General features: G+C 45.9%; 1 protein-coding gene across 2 annotated transcripts in view; it reads left to right on the forward strand.

The window, feature by feature from the left end:
• The window catches only part of CSMD2 (CUB and Sushi multiple domains 2), a 678,038-nt gene that overhangs the window by 120,486 nt on the left and 535,689 nt on the right, over positions 1-21,863 (forward strand). For both annotated transcript variants that reach the window (XM_068966215.1, XM_068966217.1), the window contains exon 3: positions 8,902-9,014. In XM_068966215.1, coding sequence (XP_068822316.1) covers positions 8,902-9,014 — 113 coding nt within the window. The remainder of the gene's footprint in view (positions 1-8,901; positions 9,015-21,863) is intronic.

A 21,863-nucleotide genomic window follows, 5' to 3' on the forward strand; every position in this document is an offset into this window, starting at 1 on the left:
TAGATTAGTCTGGGAGATAAAGATTGTACCTTTCTGAAAATAATGTTGACATTTGAGATGAGACTCGAATAATGAGAAGGGGTTAATTAGACAAATAGGTGGAGAGGATGTGAGAAAGTGTTCTAAAAAGGAAATAATGTGTGAAAAGGCCTAAAGATGATGGGTTGGCCAATATGATGGGATGGAAGCTGGCAGTGTATCAGGCAGAGAGGTGTGGAAAAGGATCTTACCACTGGCACGGGAGTGCGGACTCATGGGATCATACATGGGCTTTTCAAGTCTGCTTTATTGCTGTTTTCAAGTTCTCAGCAGGAAATGTACCCCTTATTGCCTGCCCTCTGTGTACGGCTGCCCCTTCCCTTGACCAAAGTAGACTGGAGCCAGGCAGGATATAGGGCAGAGTGGGCAGGGGCTGAGTGGGACAGGCCTTGTGGACCTCCTTATGGAAGTCTTAGTCGTAAGGACAGTTGGAAGCCACTGATGGATTCTGAATTGTGACAGTGAGAAATTTGCGGTCATGGCATCACCAGTCTCCAAGACTCTGGGTTCCTCTGAGCAGGGAGAAAAAAGCCCAGAGAAGGTTTATGAAGAAGTGGGAAAGACAAGAAGCCTTGGTAAAGTGAAAGAAGTGTATTAGTTAACATCTATGGCCATGCCACCTGTTTGCAAAAGCTGTTCTCTGCACATTCGATAGTCAACAAGATGATAATCAGTACCATTAGGAGCCTGTTGCCGGAGAAGGCAATGGCACCCCACTCCAGTACTCTTGCCTGGAGAATTCCAGGGACCGGGGAGCCTGGTGGGCTGCCGTCTATGGGGTCGCACAGAGTCGGACACAATTGAAGTGAGTTAGCAGCAGCAGCAGCAGCAGGAGCCTGTTGCCCTTCTTGCCATCGTTGCACCCCGTTTCTCTAATAAGTCTGGATTGCACTATTGAACAATACCTCACTCCTTTCAATACAGTATTTAGACTTGTCAGATAAAAGATGCGCAAGTCTGAAAGTTTTATTTGCTTATTCCGACATGCAACATGATAACTCCTCCTGACTTAGGGGGTCATCAGCTCATCTGAAATCGATTCAATGGTAAGAAGCAGGTGAGGGAGAAGCAGGCAGTGGGGCAGAAGCATGATGATTCAGGTCTCCAGGTGGGGAGACTAGAGTTCCCACCCCCTCCAGCTTTCGTGCCACTGAGGAACTCTCCATCTAGAATTTATCTCCCAAGCCTGAGAAAGAGCAGAACAGTGGTAAATATCTGATTAGAGAAAATGCCTAGAAAGCTGCAATTCCATATATTGCAAGTGATAAAACTGTAATTGTTTGTTGACAGTGTACATTAGCTCTCCACAGCTTGTGTCAATATAATATTAAGAAACTAGGGTCTAGGAATCTTTAACGGCAGCTCAAAAACATGGAACGAGCTAGGGGAATAAAATCAACATGTTCTGCTCGGTGGGGAGGATGCCGTTTCCAGAGACGACTTCAGGGGAGAAGCCGTGGTGAGGTGTGAGAGTTCTCCGTGAAGCTGAGTGTCGTCGAGGGTCTGGGAAGAGCGCCTGAGGCGTAATTCTGGTGCACGTGATGGGAGGCAAGTTGCAGGTGCTCTGAACTGGGCCCACTTGGAGGCAGAGATAAAGAGGGCCAGCTGAGATGAGGCCTGAGGGTCAGATCCAGACAGAGGTCTGACCTCTAGCGGGATGTTCTGGTGTTTTGATAGAAGGGTCCTTTGGGAGCAGCAGTCTGACAACATCATATACGAACACCTGGGGGTGGAGAAGGTGCGTGGGCAAGTCCGTGGGAAGTCAGTGAACAAGAGAGTGGTGGCCTGGGGTCCGGGGGCTGTGCTTCTGGTGGTCAGCCCATTTCCAGCAAGGACCCAGCCAGGAGTGCAGGTGTGTGTGTTTGCTGGTGGTCGGGGGCGGGCAGGGACAATGTAGGGGTTGGAATGAACAGGAGGTAGCTGAAGGGAGGATCCCACCGAGGACCAAGTAGCAGGCCAAGGTTCAAACTAAATAGACTGGCCAATAAAAATATAATGTGAGCTACATATCCAATTTTTAAAAACTTTTACTTTTGAGGTAATTATAGATTCACAGGAAGTTGCGAAGGTGATACAGAGATGTTCCATGGACCCTTCACTCAGGTTCTCCCAACAGGTATATCTAAAGTGTGGGTGGTACAGTCTCAAAACTGGGAAACCGATGTTGGTGCAATGTGTGTGTGTACTTGTGTGTCATTTTATCCTGCTTGTCACCACCAGTGCAGTCAAGAGGCAGAATTGTTGCCACAAAGGTCTCCCTCGTGCTGCTCCTTTATAACCACCCCGCTCCCCATCCCCAGCCCCTGGCAACCACTCATCCATTTTCCATATCTTTAATGTCGTCATTTCCAAAATGTTATGTTGATATAAATGGAATCATCTGCTACATCATCTTTTGAGATAAGCGTTTCTTTTTTCACTAAGCATCATGCCCCAGAGATCCATCCCAGACATATGTATCAATAGTCCATTTGTTTTTATCAGTGAGTAGTATACCATGGTTTCATAGCATCACTGATTCAGTGGACGTGAACTTGGGCAAACTCCAGGAGATAGTGAGGGACAGGGAAGCCTGGCGTGCTGCAGTCCCTGGGGTCACATGGACATGACTGAGCGAGGATGTACTGCAGTTGGTTTAATTATTCACCGATTATAGGACATTTTGGGGCTTCCCTGGTGGCTCAGATGGTAAAGTCTACCTGCAGCACAGGAGACCTGGGTTCAGTCCCTGGGTTGGGACGATTCCCTGGAGAAGGAAATGGCAACCCACTCCAGTATTCTTGCCTGGAAAATCCCATGGATGGAAGAGCCTGGCAGACTACAGTCCATGGGGTTGCAGAGTTGGACACACCTGAATGACTTCACTTTCACTTTATGGGACATATTTGGTTGTTTTCTGTTGGGGGCTATTACAAAAACAAACAAGCAAAGCTACGCTGAAGAATCATTTGCAGGTTTTCATGTGGATACCAGTTTTCATTTCTCTGGGATAAATGCCCACGGTTGTGATTGCTGAGTTGTATGACTAGTAATATGTGTAGTATTTTTAAAACAGAAATTGTCTGTTTTCCAGAATATTAGCACTGTTTTACATTCTGCCAGCAACGTATGAAGATCCGGCTGCTCTGCCTCGTAGTTAACCTTTGGTGTTGTCGCTGTCCTTATTTTCACCTGTTCTAATGGTGTATAGTAATATCTCATCGTGGGCTTAATTTCCCTTTCCCTAATGGCTAATGATGTTGAACATTTTTCATGTGCCTATTTCCCATCCACGTATCCTCTCTTAGTGAAATGTCTTTTCATGTCTTTTGCCAAGTTTCCAATTGGATTGTTAGATCCTTGCCTGGTTCTCAGTCTTAGGAGAAAAATGTTCAGTCTTTCACCATTAAGTATGATGTTAGCTATAGGGTTTTTGGAGATGCTCTTTATCAAGTCAGAAAGTTTCCTTCTATCCTTAATTTTATGAAAGTTTCTTTTTTAAAGAATTATATATTGGAGTGACTATGCCAAAGTCTTTGACTGTGTAGATCACCACAAACTGTGGAAAATTCTGAAATAGATGGGAATACCGGACCACCTGACCTGCCTCTTGAGAAACCTGTATGCAGGTCAGGAAGCAACAGTTAGAACTGGACATGGAACAACAGACTGGTTCCAAATAGGAAAAGGAGTACGTCAAGGCTGTATATTGTCACCCTGCTTATGTAACTTCTATGCAGAGTACATCATGAGAAACATTGGGCTGGAAGAAGCACAAGCTGGAATCAAGTTTGCCAGGAGAAATATCAATAACCTCAGATATGCAGATGACACCACTTTTATGGCAGAAAGTGAAGAAGAACTAAAGAGCCTCTTGATGAAAGTGAAAGAGGAAAGTAAAAAAGTTGGCTTAAAGCTCAACATTCAGAAAACGAAGATCATGGCATCTGTTCCCATCACTTCATGGCAAATAGATGGGCAAACAGTGACAGACTTTATATTTTGGGGGGCTCCAAAATGACTGCAGATGGTGACTGCAGCCATGAAATTAAAAGACGCTTGGTCCTTGAAAGATAAGTTATGACCAACCTAGACAGCATATTTAAAAGCAGAGACATTACTTTGCCAACAAAGGTCTAGTCAAGACTATGATTTTTCCAGTAGTCATTTATGGATGTGAGAGTTGGACTGTACAGAAAGTTGAGTGTCAAAGAATTGATGGTTTTAAACTGTGGTATTGGAGAAGACTCTTGAGAGTCACTTGGACTGCAAGGAGATCCAACCAGTCCATCCTAAAGGAAATCCGTCCTGAATATTCATTGGAAGGACTGACGTTGAAGCTGAAACTCCAATACTTTGACCACCTGATGCAAAGAACTGACTCATTAGAAAAGATCCTGAAGCTGGGAGTGATTAAAGGCGGGAGGAGAAGGGGACAACAGAGGATGAGATGGTTGGATGGCATCACCAACTCAATGGACCAGTTTGAGTAAACTCCGGGAGTTGGTGATGGACAGGGAAGCCTGGTGTGCTGCGATTCATGGGGTCACAAGGGGTTGGGCGTGACTGAGCGACTGAACTGAACTGGATAATTGATTCGCAGTGTTGTGTTAGTTTCAGGTGTACAGGGAATGAGTTAGTTATACATGCTTACGTATCTGGGGGCTTCCCTTACGGCTCAGTGGTAAAGAGTCTGTAATGCAGGAGACCTGGGTTCAGTCATTGGGTTGAGAAGATTCTCTGGAGAAGGAAGTGGCAACTCACTCCAGTATTCTTGTCTATGAAATCCCATGGACAGAGGTGCCTAGTAGACTGCAGTCCTTGTGATCTCAAAAGTCCGACACCACTTAGGGACTAAACCACCACCGCCGTTCATGTGTCTAGTCTTTTTCATATTCTTTTCCCATACAGGTTAGTACAGAGCATGGAGTGGGGTTCTGTGTGCTATACACTAGGTCCTTGCTGATTTTCTATTTTACATATAGTAGTGTGTATGTTAGCCTCCACCTCTGAATTTATACCTTCTCCCCTTGGCAACCGCATGACTGCACTCTGTGAGTCTATAAAATATATATATATTTTTAACTATGGATGAGTGTTGAATTTTGCCAAGTGCTTTCTCTTCATTGTTGATATGATCATGTGATTTTTCTACTTTTGGTCTGTTAATATAGTGAATTGCTTTGGTTTTCAGAAATTGAACCAGCCTTGTGTCCTCGGAATTAAACCCCACTTGGTTACGGTGTATAATTATTTCCTGTGTTGCTGAATTCTCTTTGCTAATATTTTGTTAAGTCATTTTGTGTTTATATTCTGTGGGGTATTAGTCCTGAGCCTTTTTTATTTGTACTACCTTTGGTTTTGGTATCGGGGGGTAATATTTGCCTCATAAAATGAGTTTGGAAGTGCTCCTTCTTTCTCTTTTCTGGAAGACATTGTATAAACTTGGTGTAAGTTCTTTATGCATTTGGTAGAATTCTCTGTTGGAACCTTCTGGGTCTGGGTATTTCCTTTGGGGGAATTTTTAAATGACTAATTCAATTTCCTTTATAGCCATAGGGCTATTGAAATGATTTATTTCATGTTGAAAAGTTGTGGTAGTTTGTGCTTTTCAAGGAACTGGTCCATTTCATCCAATTTGTCAATTGTATGTGTGTAATTTGTGGTGTTTTCTTATTATCATTTTGATAACTATAGGCTCTGTTTTCCTCAACGTTTGCTAACATGATAGATGAAAAATGAGGCTTTGGGACTGAGTTTCCTATTTTTTATATTATTTAGGTGGAGCATCTTTCTGTTTCTGTGTATACCCTTTGCTCTTTCCTTCCTTTCCTGTTTCTTTTTCATATTGATTTGTTAGTATTCTTTATAGATTATGAATACTAAACTAATTCCTGTCATATATATTATATGTAGTCTGCCAAATTTGCACTTCTTATCTTTTTTTTTACAGGTTTTTTTTTTCACTTTACATGCATGCTTTGAATTTTCATGTAATTAAATCAATCAGTATTTTCCTTTAATGCATATGAGGTTTCATGCTATATCCAGCAGTATTCAATCAATTTCAAGAGATAGAACCCAAATCAAACTAACTTGAACAAAAAAAAAAAGAAGAAAGGAAAAGAAAAAAAGGGGAAAGAAAAGGAAGGAATAAAGAATGCTGGCTCATGTAGAAGTGGGTCACTCTGCATGGCTGCGGGAAGTGTCTCCACGAGGCATCGTAGGACTCTGTCCCTCTCCTCACTGTTCAGCTTCGTCTCCATCTGTATGAGACATCATTTTCTCTACAGCAGATAGTGTCTGTGTAATGACACACAGGACTGATGACAATCTAATGATTTAGAACCCCCAGATAAAAGACACTTGAAGGCTGTCTATCACATCCCATGGAAGGACTCAGCACGACTCTGCTTGGATTAGGTGTCCTCCTCCTTCTTCCCTATGCCTTGAACCACTCCATAAAGACGACGGATTTGCTGTGATTGGTCATTTGCCCAGTTCTGTGGCTAGTGAGTGGGTAGGGTACCTGTCGGAACCCAGTGCAGTGACAGCTCTCTCAAAGAATGACGGGCGGGTGGAAGCCAAAGCAGCCCTCTCACCATACTCAGAAAGACCTTCCTCAGTAAGTAGATTAAACAGTAGTTTGTTTTCTTCTAATGTGTATGGCTTCATTATTTGACATATGAATTTTTTGCCCTTGTGAGAAAATGGGGGAGAGAGAGACAGAAAGACAGGGGCAGGGGTAGGGAGAGAATATGGGATGATGGAGAGACTCTTGCTGGGTGTTTGTATACCTGCGAAGAAGATGACCTTGGAACGCATTTGGCCTCCCGTTTTAGCTTGCTGACTTTGCCTTCTCTTTTCCTTCAATTGATTGTGTTAACCGGAGTCCTATAAGATTAGGGTGGTGGGAAAGACAAGGGCTTCACCCTGCACAGGGCTTTTCACGGTGGGTGTTACAAACATCTCACTTAATTTGGTTGAACCCAATACCCATGCCCTTCAGGGGACATCTGGGTGTCCAGATAGTATAGCGATGGGAGGAACGGAGGTGAACCAGGGGGCGCCGCAAGCATCCCTTACTGCTTGAAAATGGAGGTAAAGCTGTACCTTGAATTCCTCCGTGAGTGTGTGCAGATGAGCCTCAGACAGGGACCAAAAGACAGAGATGGACAGGAGCCTGGCCACCCCACCGCCACCTTTGTGCACAATCTCATCACCTGTGGGGGCCAACCTGTGTGGATGTCTGGAAGCAGACTTCTTTCCTAAAATGTGTCCCCAAGTGTTCAGAGAAGGCTCCATTGTTTTATCTTTTTAACGTTAGAAGACTCTTTCAAAGATGACTCTCTTGTGCTGAAAGCATGTTATTTCAGATTCAACAATTCCTTTTGTTTCACCCCTGTTTCTTTTTCTTCACTTAACTAGTGGGAGGGAAAAAATTACGCATTTTAATTTTAAAAGCATGTACAATATGATCCCATTTGTATGAAATTATTTCATTGAATATGATCTGAACTAAGGATCCTTCCATCTCTTTGTGTGTCAACTGTCAAGAATGATTATTTCTAGATTGCATTGGGCTTTTATTTTTTTGCTTTCATCTTTTAAAAATAATAAGCACTTATCATTTCTATAAAAGCAGTAGACCTATTCCTTTTAAAGGATAAAGTCTATGGTAAGAAGGATCCACATTCTGCTACTTAGAGTTGGATATATTTTCCTCTGTATGTGAATAAATAAGTACTGTCTGTTGGCGATCATTCATTGTAAATTTGTGGCAAAGTCTACCCAGAGCCTCAGAGGACCCCAGCCAGAAAGGGAAGAGTCAGCGTCACTGAAGCAAACTTGGGTCTGGTGCCCACATGTAGTAATGCCACTGACACCAGGCTGTGGTTTATTGTAAGACACCAAGGAAGGAGCCCAGGCTGCTAGTGCTTAAAAAGCCCCAAACCCCCAAAGGCTTTCAGCAAAAGGCTTTTAAAGACAGGGTGATGGAGACGGGTTGTGAGTAAGTGATCAGTGAACATTCTTCTGATTGGTTGGTGGTGAGGTCACTGGGAGTGAGCATCATCAAGCTTCTGTTTGCAATCAGTCTGGGGATCTATGTGCTGTAGGCTGCATACAGTTAACTTCTTCCACCTGGCGGGTGTTTCAGTATCTGCAAAAGAGCTCAAAGGACATGGCTCAGAATATTATTTTGGAGAAAGAAATGGCAACCCACTCCAGTATTCTTTCCTGGAGAATCCCAGGGACAGAGGGGCCTGGTGGGCTGCCGTCTCTGGGGTCGCACAGAGTCAGACATGACTGACGCGACTTAGCAGCAGCAGCAGAATATTATTTATAGCCCTTGAGGAGGAACTGAAGGTCCTTGACTTTGTCTAATGGCTAAACTTTTGTTATTTTGTCTTGCTTGACTGTTTTCCTTTCTTTCTGCATTTTCTCGCTTCTCTATCTGAATTTACCCTTTGGAACTTTGGGAAGGCCTAGGAGGCTGCAGTTTATCTACAGATAAGATGCAGGCGGAGGGCATGGGTGGAGGGAGTCTGTTCTAGGAAGGCCACATAGGATCCTGTTTGGGTACATCAGGAGAAGAAACTGGAGGAGAAAAAAGAGAAGAGGCACAAATGAGGCAGACCTGCAGATTAGGGGTGGCCCATGGCTTGGGAGAGTAGGCCTCCATATTTCTGTGACTGGTCTCTAGCACTCTTGCTGGGAATTACTTTATCTTGGAACACCTTGCGTGTGCCTGGTGTTCAGCTTTCAAATCCTTCCCTGTGCCTAGATTGGCATCATGCATCCAGCATGTACTCAATAAATGCGTCAGGGATGTGCGGTTCCCGGGGGTTCATCCTCCCTCCAGCTCACCTCTTTGTCTTTCAGGCTCACAGGCTTTCAGCTGCCAGCCACCATCGTCAGTGCGGCCACCACGCTCTCTCTGCGCCTCATCAGTGACTATGCGGTCAGCGCACAGGGATTCCGCGCCAGCTATGAGGGTAGGTGTCTCGGCCTGGCCTACGGGAGCCTGGGGAGTGAGGTTCGAATAGCCACAGGCAGGGTTGTATGGTTCTCACCTGCCGAGAAGGGCTTCTTCAGATTCAAAGCTTGTGCCTGTCCTAAGGAGGCTGCTTACTAACCAGTAACTCAGTTACTTAAATTGCTCCTGCCGTGTTTCTAGGAAGCTGAGACTTGAAATCAGACCTGAGCTGCAATAGTTTATCTTGAGGGTCTGGTAACATCTGCTCTCTCCCCTTAACTGGGTTTTGTTGTGTTTCTATTTTTTTTAATTCTGTTTTCTCCTCGGCTTCACTGTATTACCAAATACCTCAAGTTGGTTTTAGAAATAAGGGAGATATAAACCCTAAGTAGAAGACAAAAGAAGTAGCTTGAATTTTTTTTTTTTTTTGGCTCACTAGCTTTATATCATTCAGGGGAGAACAATCAATTTTTCTTTAATAGCAGAGATTAGGGTTTCTTGGTTTGAGTTATGCAAATAATTTCCATTTCTCTCAGCCTGTTTAACTATGGTGTTAGCATTCAAATTAACACTAATATCCTCAGATTATACACTATTATTATTATTAACTTTATTATATTAGTTCAGAAGGTGGTACATCGAGATCGCTGTCATTTCCCTGTGAAATTTACATCTCATTAATAGGTAATTATGCTGCTCTTGGCTAAGACCCACACTGCTATTTTGTGTTGAGATCATTAATAGGCATATTTTAAGACTGTTAATGATAATTAATAACAGTCATGACATAACACCCTAGTAAAGCATGCCAGTTATGCGAAGGCTTTCTTCCTCTTGCCTCTAAGAACTTAATAAGTGATGCTTTCTTGAATGGAATTATAGGAATATAGAAATAGATACCACCTTTGTCTTGGCTAGGAATACATGTCAGAAAGAGGGCAAATCCTACCTCCCTTGGCAAAATTCATGCCTGATGGTATTGGGTGGAGGGGACATGGTTTGGTGTTTTAACTTAATGATTTAGAGCTGCTGAGAAGGAACCTGAGGAGGGATATCAGTTATTTTTAACTAATGATACTAAAAAGGCTCCAGAGAAAGTTTCACATGCCTTTAACTGAGGGCTTCTGACATAACTCCAGATTGCTCTAACTGAGAGCTCCTGAAAAGACCTACCTGTCTTTAAAGTGAAGTGTCCTGGGATATCCCAATTTCTTTGAAACAAACACTCAGTTCCTCCCCAAAGCAAGACTGTGATCTTTGTCATCCTGGTTGTGTCCTCAGCTGGATCCTTTGGCTGTTAACCCAAACTAAGTCTCTGTGAGTCTCAGTTATAACCTCTTGATGAAGAGGGACGTCTTCAGAAGCTTCGTCCACGGTCTTTCAGCTATGGGGAGGCTGGCGGGGCCTGGGGATGGTGCAGGGAATGAGTCATGGACACTAGAGCTGGTTGCTGCAGGGATCCCAGGAGGGGCTGACGCACAGGGTGACCTGTGCGAGGCGTCCTCCTTCAGCAGTGTTTGTGGATCCATGACGCCTGGACTTTCATGAGGTTTGAGGGAAAAAGGGTCCTATTGATCCCTGACCATACTACCTGCTCTGGGAAACAATGCCAAGTGCTTCTCCACCAGCCAGAGCCCTTTAAAAATCAGAGGTTCTAGCCAGGAATTCATGGGAAGGTCTACAGGGGCATCAAAGGTGTGAAAACCCCTTATAATTAGAAGCCACATTCTGAAAATATAAGGGTATGTGCATTTTTTTTTTTTTTTCCTTAAAAGTGTCCAGAAGAGGGATCAGTAAACTATGGCCCACCTGGCTAAATCCAGCTTCTGGCTTGTCTTTGTAAACAAAGTTGTATTAGAACTCAGCCAAGCGCTTTTGCTGTTGTTGTGTATGACTGTCCGTATGTACTACAACTCCAAACTTGAGTTATTGCCACAAAGACCACATGGCTTGCGAAATTGAAAATATTTACTATCTGGCCCTTTACAGAAAATGTTTGATGACTCCTAGTGTATGGGGTCACGCAGAGTCGGACACGACTGAAGCGACTTAGCAGCAGCAGCGGCAGCAGCAGTCTATAACTGTGCTATCCTGTACAGTAGCCTTTAACCACATGCCACTTTCATATTTACATTGACAAAATTAAATAAAATTTAAAATTCCTTTTACCAGTTACACCAGCGTCCTCTCAAGTGTTGGGTAGCCATGTGTGGCTTGTGGCTCCCATATTGGGCAATACAAGAACATTTGTATCACTGCAGAGAATGCTTCTAGATTCCTAGACAGGGCGAGCCGGACTTCCATCAGATTCACAAAGTGTCTGTGATTCAATGAGATTACACTTTAAGATAAAGTGGAGGCCAGCAGGTCCCTCCTCCCACCTGCCTGGCCTGGTGGGTAGCAGCCCAGACACATAAAGGATAAATGGTAGAGAAGGAAGGGCCTGCCCTATCTCAGCTGCATAATGGTACTGTGTTATGCTGTGCTAGGTCACTTCAGCCGTGTCCAGCTCTTTGCGGTCCCATGAACTGTATGTACCCTGCCAGGCTCCTCTATCCATGGGGATTCTCCAGGCAAGGATGCTGGAGTGGGTTGCCATGCCCTCCTCCAGGGGATCTTCTGAACCCCAGGATTGAACCCTTATCTCCTGTGGCCCCTGCATTGCAGACAGATTCTTAACCACTGAGCCAGCAGGGAAGCCCTTGCATAATGATACCAGATCGCTAAGTCACCGGCATTGAGAAGACAAAGCTTCCAGGTGAGGCCCGGGCAGACCCTGGACGATGCAAACAGGTTGCTGTGGTTGAGCGACTCTGCAGTCACCTGGGCAGGGCTTCCGCCATCTCCACGGTCTGTGCGGCTCTGTCTTTGTGCCTGGCAGAGTGACTCGCATGCAGGCGTCTGTGCTAACGGGAGAGGCAAGAGCAGGGAAGCCGAGGCTGTGGCTTGATCTCACTGATCTGGCTCGGGACTGGACCACGGGGCAATCTGTGCATCTGGGAAGGTGTGAGTTGCGCTGACTTTTGAGATATCCAAAGTGGAGGGGTCAGGAGGGCAGGTGGCAGAGACCAGCAGTGACAGCCACAGCTGCGGATGAACCACGTGCCATGTTACATCCACAGTGGCCAGAGGTCCGCTCTATCACTGGACTTCTCAGCCAGACATAAGACAACCCCCTGTTTAGAGATTTGCTGATTAATACTAGCTGCTTGGCTCTGGAAGTGAGTAACTGGGTGATGCTGGGCAGATTTTTAAACTCTCTGAGCCTCGTTGGGGGGAGGGGGTGATCCAGTGATCCAAAAGACATTGAAGATTTGGCTCTCTGGGGAAGAAGTGAGCCCTCCCCGCCACGCAGAGCCCGCCTTAGTCATTTGTGCTAGACAACATGCAGACAGACAGACTGGCTCTAGAGACCCCCTCGCCTCCCCAGCATCAGCCCAGGCTGCCCCCAGCCCGGGCAGCCTCCTCACTTGCATTCTTTTGGACCTCGCTGGCCCTCTCTAAATGCCATCAGGGCCCCACTCTCGGTAGCTACCCTGGCTGACATCCCTGAAAGTCTGCTATCAAAAGCAGTCTCATCCTCCTCCACCCTCCTTGGGAGAGTGAAAAGTACAGATAAGGAACTGAACTGTTGCTAGGGATTTGGGAGAAAGGTGAAGTCAGGTGAAGGGTATCAGCTCAGAGCTGCTGCCTCTTCAAAGAGAAGATCAAAAAGGCCAATCGTCAAAGCCCGAGAGGACAGGAGATGCTTGATTCGTAATCCCCGGGGGCAAGAGTGTGGGCTGTGGCCGTGGACAGGAGGGGAGGGGATCAACTTGTGTTAAGCGCTGACTGTATGCCAGGCACCTTACATACATTATCTCATTTAATCCCTGAGACAGCCCCGTGGACAGACCTCACTATCTTCATCTTACAGGTGTTGGAGCGGGGACTCGGGAGTTTTGTGTTCCGCTTAAGGCTACTTGATGACCAGGAGTTTTAAAGTAACTTCTCTGGCTCTAAAGACTATGCTCATCTCCTACACTGTACTCCCCACAAAACTCCTGAAGGAAAGCAGAGATGGGTGACTCTCTCTCATGGGCAGGTGGATTGGAACTAAGTCAGAAGCAGGGTGGACACAGGAAGCCTGCCTTGGATTCAGCTTCCTGCTGTCTGGCTTGGGTCATCTCAGAGAGGCAATAAGAGATATGTCCAGACTCAGCTAAAGTTTCAGATAAAATACAAGATGTTCAATTAATCTGTATTTTATATTATTCAAATTTTTTAAATTTTGAAAAACATTTTTTAGCATAAGTATATCCCAAGTATTTCATGGGACATTCTTTTTTTAAATTGGAGGATAATTGCTTTATAATATTGTGTTAATTTCTGCCATACACCAACGTGAATCAATCATACGTATACATATTAATATGTCCCCTCCCTCTTGAACGTCCCTGCCACCTCCCATCCCATTCCACCCCTCTAAGCTGTCACAGAGCACCAGGTCATGGAACACAGTTATACTAAAAAAGCTGCCTATTCTTTGTCTAAAATTCAAATTTAATACAGTGTCCTGTATTTAAAAAAAATTTTTTTTTTGGCTGCATGGGGCCTTAGTTGTGGGCTGTGGTATCTTTTGTTGTGGCACTCGGGCTCAGTAACCCTGAGACATGTGGGATTCTAGTTTCCTGACTGGGGATTGACTCCATGTCCCTTGCACTGGAAAAGTGAAGTCACTCAGTCATGTCCGACTCTTTGTGACCCCGTGGACTGTAGCCTGCCAGGCGCCTCCCTCCATGGGATTACTCCAGGCAAGAGTACTGGAGTGTGTTGCCATTTCTTTCTGCAGGGGATCTTCCCAACGAAGGGATCGAACCCGGGTCTCCCGCATTGCAGGCAGACACTCTAACCCCTGGGCCGCCAGGGAAGTCCCAGTGTCCGGTATTTTGATCTGCTGTCTGGCAGCCTCATTCCCAGCGCTGACCCCCAGAAGTTCTAACCCCACTCATCTCCTCCCCCCAACTCCTCTTCCTGCCCAGACCTGCCCACGTCCCCCTCTGCCCAGCACGGCCGCCCCCTTGCTGCAGAGGATGTAGCTTCCCTTCCTCCCTTCTTGTGAGTGAGCATTTGACAGCTCTCTGCACCTCCACGCGTGTGTGCACAGATGCGGATCCGTGTGCACTCGGGGTTACACTGTGTGTGTAGTTCTGTAGTCTGGTTAATGAGGCTGACACTTTTCTGCGTTAATAAAATAGCCCTGCTTTGTTCTTTCTAATGAATATCAGTGAAGGAGCCATTGTGGTTTGCCTATACCCCAGATATTTAACCAGTCATCTTCTGGGGACATTTAAGTGAAGAACGTCCTTGTACATACAACTTAAACCCTCATCCAATTACCTTAGGATAAATTCTTCAAAGTGCAATTGCCAGGTCAAAGAGTGTGTCGATCTTCCGTTTTAATACATAATCCCATGGTATCTGTAGGAAGATCTTACCAGGCTGTAAGAGGGCCCATCCCTGCTCTTTACCTACGTTGCACGTTGGGGAGTTTTAAGTTAGTTCCATTGATTGAAATAGGTGTGATGAGATCACATTTGTGGTTATAATTTGCGTCTCTCTGATGCTAGGGAAGGTTGAGCACCTGTCATCACTTTCCGGCCTTTTGTAGATCATTTTGTAAATTGCCTGTCCCTGTCTCTGCCTACTTTTCTTTTCGGGTGTTAGTATTTTTTTCTTATCCTTTTTGTAAGTGGTTTTGCATATTAAGGCTATGAGTTTTATGAGTTTCCTTTTGATGTGCAGCAGTTTTAATTTTTATGTCACCAGTTTTTAAATGTTTAATTTCTCTTTGATAGTCTACCTTTGGTGTTCTGCTTAGAAAGGCCCTTTCCATGCCAACAGCAGCTGAATCGTCATTTAGACATTCCTCCAATTCTTTCAGCCGTTTATTTTTCCATTTTACTTCTAAGTCCCTCTGGAATTCAGCTGTGTTTGTCTTGGCTTCAGGGAGTCTGTCTCTGATTCTCCAATGTTCTCTGTGTCCTTCTGTCTGCCTTTCAATGTGTGGAAGCCTCTTGCTTCCCTGGTGTGCCTCCCTCCTGCCCAGCCCCCGGGGTGTCTCTCCCTGACACTTCTAGTCTTACTGCCCTTTAGACGTTGCTTCTCCCAGCTGAGCCCGTAGGATTCACACCTTTCCCACATATGACTCTCAGAGATGTAGGGGATTGCTTCTGTCTCTCACAGGCTGATCGACAGACAGACAAGAGTTATAAGCAGATCAAAATGTCAGTTAGAGTCTCTGCAGGTTTTGATGCTTAATCCTGATAGCGCCTTTTACATTTTAGCAGCATCATTCATAAGCAGTCACTCTGACACTTTGGTGCAAGACGGCCCATCTCTGACCACTGGTTCCCAGTCTGTTAGATCAATTTAATCATCTGCATCTAAAAAGAGGTATTTCTGTTTTGTTAAATCTATCATCTTGGGTTCTCCCTCTCAAAAATACAAGAGGCTTCCTTAAAAATCAAAATCACTTATTATCCTCACATGGAATCTAGGGGGAAGAGGAACACTTTGCAAATTCCCTGGTTGCCGTAAGGGAGAGGCTGAATAATACAGTGATTAAGACTTCAGGTTCTGAGTTCCAGCGTTATCTGGAATCAAACCCCATCTCGGCCACTCACTTGTTGTGTGACCTTGGGCAAGTTAGTTCATTTCTTTGAGCTCATTGCCTCTGTAAAATCAGCATAAAGATATTACTTCATAAAGTTGTGAAGATTAAAAAGAAAATACACAAATCACATAATGTGCTCAGCACAGGGACTGGCAGATTGTCAGTGTTTGATAAATATCAGCTACGGAGTGAAGCCACCCTCCCCCTACCCTCACTGGCCTGAGATTGTTTTGGGAGATGCTCACTCTATAGGTCACAGTCCCAGCCCCACCCCAGTGCCCTGACCCTGTGTTTGCATAAAATCCTCAGCCCAGTTGTTCATGGTGTGCCTGGGCTGAGGAACAGACCTTGGCTTCTGTGGGGAGGAGCAGAGGTGCCTCCATATCCGTGAGCTCCAGCGCTGCTGGAGAAACCGCCCACCTCACAGGGGTGAGGTTGCGGGCCCTGTCCCCTGGAGGACTGGAGCTCACAGGGCCAATGCCAGCAACCTAGTCTTTCCATGGCCTCTTCTCTTGGTGTCAGAGATGTTGGCTTTAGGGCTCATGACGCTAATGACTCATCCACCAGACCTGAGACTTTGGGGAGCGTGGACCTGAAAGTTGTGACTGTCTCCAGACACACACACACACACACAAACACTTTCCCATATATTTTTCATATAATTCAGATGCCCTGAAGCCCGTCTGTGAACCATTGGTTCACCTGAAAAACAGCCCAGAGAGGCTGGCATAACACGTGAAGTGGATGGTAGAGATTCTTTCATTCTGCTGATGCATACTGAGCTGACGCATATCGAGTGCTGCTGTGTGCGATGCCCAGTGTTTCAGCTAAGCACCATCCTCACTGTCACGATTCACCCCTGCCACCCCTACCCACCCACACAAAGGGAAGCGAACAGGGAGGAGCTCAATTTAGTGCCGCTTCTTGGTGAGTTTTGCTCCCAGGGCAAGCCTGTTATGTCACCTCTGCCTGCCTTGCAGGCAGATTCTTTGCCATATGAGTCACCAAGGAAGGCCCATAAGGACCACAGCATCATGGAACAGGGTCAAACAGACACATCCGCGAGGGACAGATGGATAGAAATGGAGCTCCCTGTTGTTGCACTACCAAGAGAGGCAGGTTGGGACAGAGTGTGCTTTCCTGGCTTTTAGAGGGGGAGTGGAGTGGAGGTGATCATGTCACTTTGCACACCAGGAAATTGAGGTCCAGAAAAAAGGACCCTTCCTGGTTTTATACACTCCTGTAATTAGACCTGCTGATTCCCCTCTCCTGGCCTTTCCGACAATTTCCTCATTTTGAAAGAGTTCCCCAATTTGGGGGCATTCTGCAGGCATCTCAAAATTGGGCTAATGGAAGCTATTTGACCATATACATACATACACTGAATATGCAATTTGTACCATTTGGGCCATCGGTTGAGGGGAGGTGGTGAATATCCATTTCCTCTGCCCGGGAGGGGATGGTGTGTGTGCTTCCTGAGTGAATTTGCTCCATTTCCAAGGGCTCTGCCTTGGGAATTGGAGAACATTCCTTTTAATCAATACAGTGGAGTAGCAAATTAATACACAGAGATGTGACATTTGAGACAAATTGGGCAGCACTTCTCCGTAAGTGGGGAGTCAGGATGAATTTCATATCACGTCCTCAATAATCCCACAAACAGTTCATCATGCACGGTGATATTTTACCCCTTTGGGGAAGGATATTAACATGGCTTGAAGATGACATCATACCAGATTCTAGTGCCCTGACCCTTCTTGTGTCAAGGTGTCAGAAGACAGGTTGATGAAGGAGAAGATGGTTTTCAGGTGGCCGGATGACTCGCGGGTAACAGGTGCACCCACTTTACTTCTCTGGCCCTGTCCACTCATTCATTCTTTCAACAAATATTTACTGTACACTTGCTCTATGCCAGGTTTTAAGGTAGACTTTGAGGAATATGGGTGAATAATAAGTGGCTCTCATCTTCAAGGAGCTCTGAGACCTACAGTGAGTAAGAGCGGAGGAAGGGAATCCAGGAAGAGGTAGCTTCAACCCTGGCCAGCTCTGACACCTGTGCATCTCCCAACCTCCCTGAGCTGGTTTATGGCAAAAGAGAAATTGCAGCATCCACTTCCGTGATTTGTAATGAGGGCCAAAGGAGCTGTAAGTCAACAGGAGAAAAACAAATATTGTATATTAATGTATAAATGTGGAATCTAGAAAAATGGTAGAGATGAACTTGTTTGCAAGGCAGAAATAGAGACATAGATGTAGAGATCAAGCATATGGACACTAAGGGGAGAAAGAAAGGGCGGAATGAGTTGGGAGGCTGGGATCGATATATGTGTGTGTGTGTAGATATATACATGTATGTGTATGTATGTATATAGACACTAATATGCATGCGTCTGTGCTCCGTCACGCAGCAGTGTTTGACTCTTTGTGACCCATGGACTGTACTCCAGCAGGCTCCTCTGTCTAGGAAATTTTCCCGGGCAGGAATACTGGAGTGGGTTGCCACTGTCTACCCCAGAGGATCTTCCTGACCCAGGGATTGAACCTGCATCTCCTGCATTGGCAGGTGGATTCTCTACCACTGAGTCACCTGAGAAGCTCATACACTAATATATGTATATAAATAACTAATGAGAACCTGATGTATAGTACAGGGAACTCTACTTAACGCTCTGTAGTGACCTAAATGGTAAGGAAATACAAAAAAGCGGGGCTGTATATATACACATAGCTGATTCACTTTGCTGTGCAGCAGAAACTAACACATTATAAAGCAACCATACCCCGGGAAAAGGAAAGCTTAATGGCTGGAAAGTGTCCAGTACCGTCTCTAGTCAAGAAACATGCATTCCTTGACCAAGTGGAGAACACTGCTCTCACGCCTGGTTGGCTGTTTGGGTCTCAAGTCTGCGTCCTGCTGTGTCCCTGTTGTGTGACCTTGGACGAGGTCTGAGCCCCTCAGCTCCCTCCTGTGGGACATGAGATCATTCTCTCTTCCTTTCAAGGAGGGAGTGAGCATTTGTGGTAAGGTACAGAAAGTACCCGGCATGACATTTGGCACACAGTAGGTGCTGCATCAAAGGACTCTCTTATAATAGGGCCTGATGTGTTTTGTAGGGATGAAAAAAAAATTATTTCCTGTGACAAAATCTTTTGTCAAGCTTTGTGGATCTCCAAGAGCAAGGAATGTCTCCTATTTTTTTAAATTTCTTCTGTCACTGCAAAGCCTTAGTCTGGGGCTTGGCACACAGTAGGGATGCTGCAATACTAGCCACTGCTTGCCTGTCCTAACCTGAGTTTCTGTGAGTCCGTATCGGGCTTTTGTGCAAACTAGCACAACTGGCCACCCTGAGGGGTCATCTGAGTGTACAGCTTAGTGGGTGGACTAGAGGCTGAGTTTCAGTTCCCATCGCCCCTCTGCCTGGGCACCCTTTGGCAGTACTCAACCTGAGTGGTTGCACATGGCGCCCTTACTCCAAGGCTGTTCTCTTAGGAGTATACAGTTACCTGCTGTCCAACAGCAGATTCAAAGAGTCATTAGAGGCAGGGTTCAAGGATCTCAGGGAGCTTTCACTTAAAATGCTCTAATTGCTTCCCAGATGGAGTGCAAACTCCTTACCTGGCCCTTAAAACCTGGCATCTGCACCTCCATCCTCTTCCTCCTCCAGCCACACTAGCTTTGTTGGTCTTCAGATACACCATGCTCTGTCTCCCCACCCATCCTCCAGACATGCTGAGTCCCTCTACTGAGCCTTCCCCACCCACCCAGCCACTCTTCTCTGCCTCTTTGTTGCCTTCTAGTCTGTTTAAACCAAATCCAGAGACTGCCCCTGGTGCACAATACTCCCTTACTTTCCTTCTTAGCTCCCATGCATCTCCTCCAGTCACCAGTGTCCTTGTGTATTTCCTGTCCCGTGTATGCCTTCTCCCCTCTGGTGTATGTTCCTTGACAGTAGAGAGAACTGAGACAAAAGCTCAGGGTCTAGAGGAAATATCCTCTTTCGGCTCAGCCAGTTAGGAGCTAGTGTGGGGCTTTGAGCAGGTCACTTACCCTCCTCTGATCTCCACTGTCATAGGGATAATAATAATAGTAATCCCTACTCTGTTGGACCATTGCCGGGAACAAATGAGACAACACAGGTCAAGTGTTCCTAACGGTGCCTGGTGTGGGATAAACACTGAGAAGGCAGATGTGTGATCACTGTTCACAGCTGCACCTAGCCCAGGATCTGACGTCTGGTAGATGATTAGTAAATAATGATGGAATAAATGAGTGGATAGGGGTCATTTCACCCAATGTAATAGAAGGAGATTTGCTTAAGGTACCCTGGACTGTCAGGAAGATCCCCTGAGGTAGGAAATGGCAACCCACTCCAGTATTCTTGCCTGGAAAATTCCATGGACAGAGGAGCCTGGCATGCTACAGCCCACGGGGTCGGAAAGAGTTGAGCATGACTGAACATGCACACCGTCCATCCATCCACCTGGGACTGTGTCCCATTGAATTCAAGATGTCTTCAGTAAAAGATTCAGTGTTGTTGTATGTACCACTCAGAAAGAAAAAAAAAATGCTCCCGACTGAAGTATGACATGCCATTGATTTTAAGATACATCCTAATTTAAAAGATATTAAAACATGGAAAATTGTGCTCCCTGGAACTGATGAAGGATGATAACGGCTTAATTGCTTTTGACCACCCTTCACCCCATTTGGGGTGGACTCACCACTCTGACCTCTGCTCTGACCCACAGTTCTCCAACCATCAGGCTCCTCCTTTTCAGCATTCAGGTGATGGCTCTCGCTGGACATGTGATCACCTCTTAATTCATTCTCTCAGCTCCAAGTCTCATTACTTCTCAATTTTCTGCATTGAACTCTATTTAACACCTATTAGCACAGGTCTTGAGCTGATAAATGACCTTCTTGTGGGAGGCGGTGGGATGCCCCAGTCTTGATCCTGTTTTTTGTATCTGTGCTGAAGACAGGGGAACCCACATAACCCAAACATGGGTGCCTCAGGACCACCGCCAGCCCCCTGCCAGCCCCTCCCATAGTGGCTCCCAAGGCACCAGGAATACCACTGAATGGGGACCAGAACCTGATTGCTCCCTCTTAGATGGGAGATGAGAATGTCAGCCTTCAGCTGCTCCTCTGGCCGTGACTGTAGCTGGATATACTCACCTGTCTCCTTCCTGTGGACTTGGGTCAGGTGGCCCTATCAGAGCTTCTTCCACTGACCTCTGTCCTGGAGGCCAGGGGACACATGTCCTTCTACTGTCTCTTGCTTGTGGAAGCCTGTCTCCCACTCATGAGTCAGTCATCAGCAGGGAGAGAACACTTCCAAATAGAAGTATCAGGACTGAATATTCCCATCCCATGGCTTTCTATTAATTGATAATGTGGGTGTGATTAGCCACTGATTTGACTTATTCTTTCCAGCCTTACCCTTCATTAGTGTGGATAAGTGAGGTTTAGACCCATTGCTATTTCATTGAGCAGCAAGAGAGAAAAGCACTTAGGGCTCTGATCTGGAGATTTGGTGGTGGACAGATGACCTCTCTCCTTCCCCTTTCTGCTCTGTGGAATGATGAGTGTTGTTTCCTTGTACATGCTCTGGATTTCTGAGCCCAGGCTCAACCGTGGAGATGACGAAAACAAAGGGACCAGCTCTTGAGCGCCCTCGACATGACAGCTCCAGATATGCAGTGGGAGCTTCGAAGACCTTGCTACCCCACTGGCAAGCAAGACCTTAGGAATTCCCACTGTATACCGAGCGAAGAAGGTCCAGAGAGCTTAGTTACCTTGCCTGAGGTGATACAGCACCTGAAGGGCATGCTGTATTGAAGGCGGGAGGAGAAGGGGGCAACAGAGGATGAGATGGTTGGATGGCATCAGCGACACAATGGACATGAGTTTGAGTAGGCTCTGGGAGTTGGTCATGGACAGGGAAGCCTGGCATGCTGCAGTTCATGGGGTCGCAAAGAGTCAGACACAACTGAGCGAATGAACTGAACTGGACTGAAAGGTCATGCACAGTTTGAAAATCGGTTTGTTTCCAAAGCCCACCTCTTTCTACTTGATGCTGCCTCCCCAGATAAGCCCCATATACAGCAGGGGTCCCCAGCCCCCTGTTAGGAACCAGGCTGCATAGCAGGAGGTGAGCAGCTTCATCTCTATTTACAGCTGATCCCCATCACCTGCGTTACCATCTGAGC

The sequence above is a fragment of the Capricornis sumatraensis genome, chromosome 2, assembly GCF_032405125.1.
Source record: "Capricornis sumatraensis isolate serow.1 chromosome 2, serow.2, whole genome shotgun sequence".
In the NCBI taxonomy this organism is placed as follows: domain Eukaryota; kingdom Metazoa; phylum Chordata; class Mammalia; order Artiodactyla; family Bovidae; genus Capricornis; species Capricornis sumatraensis.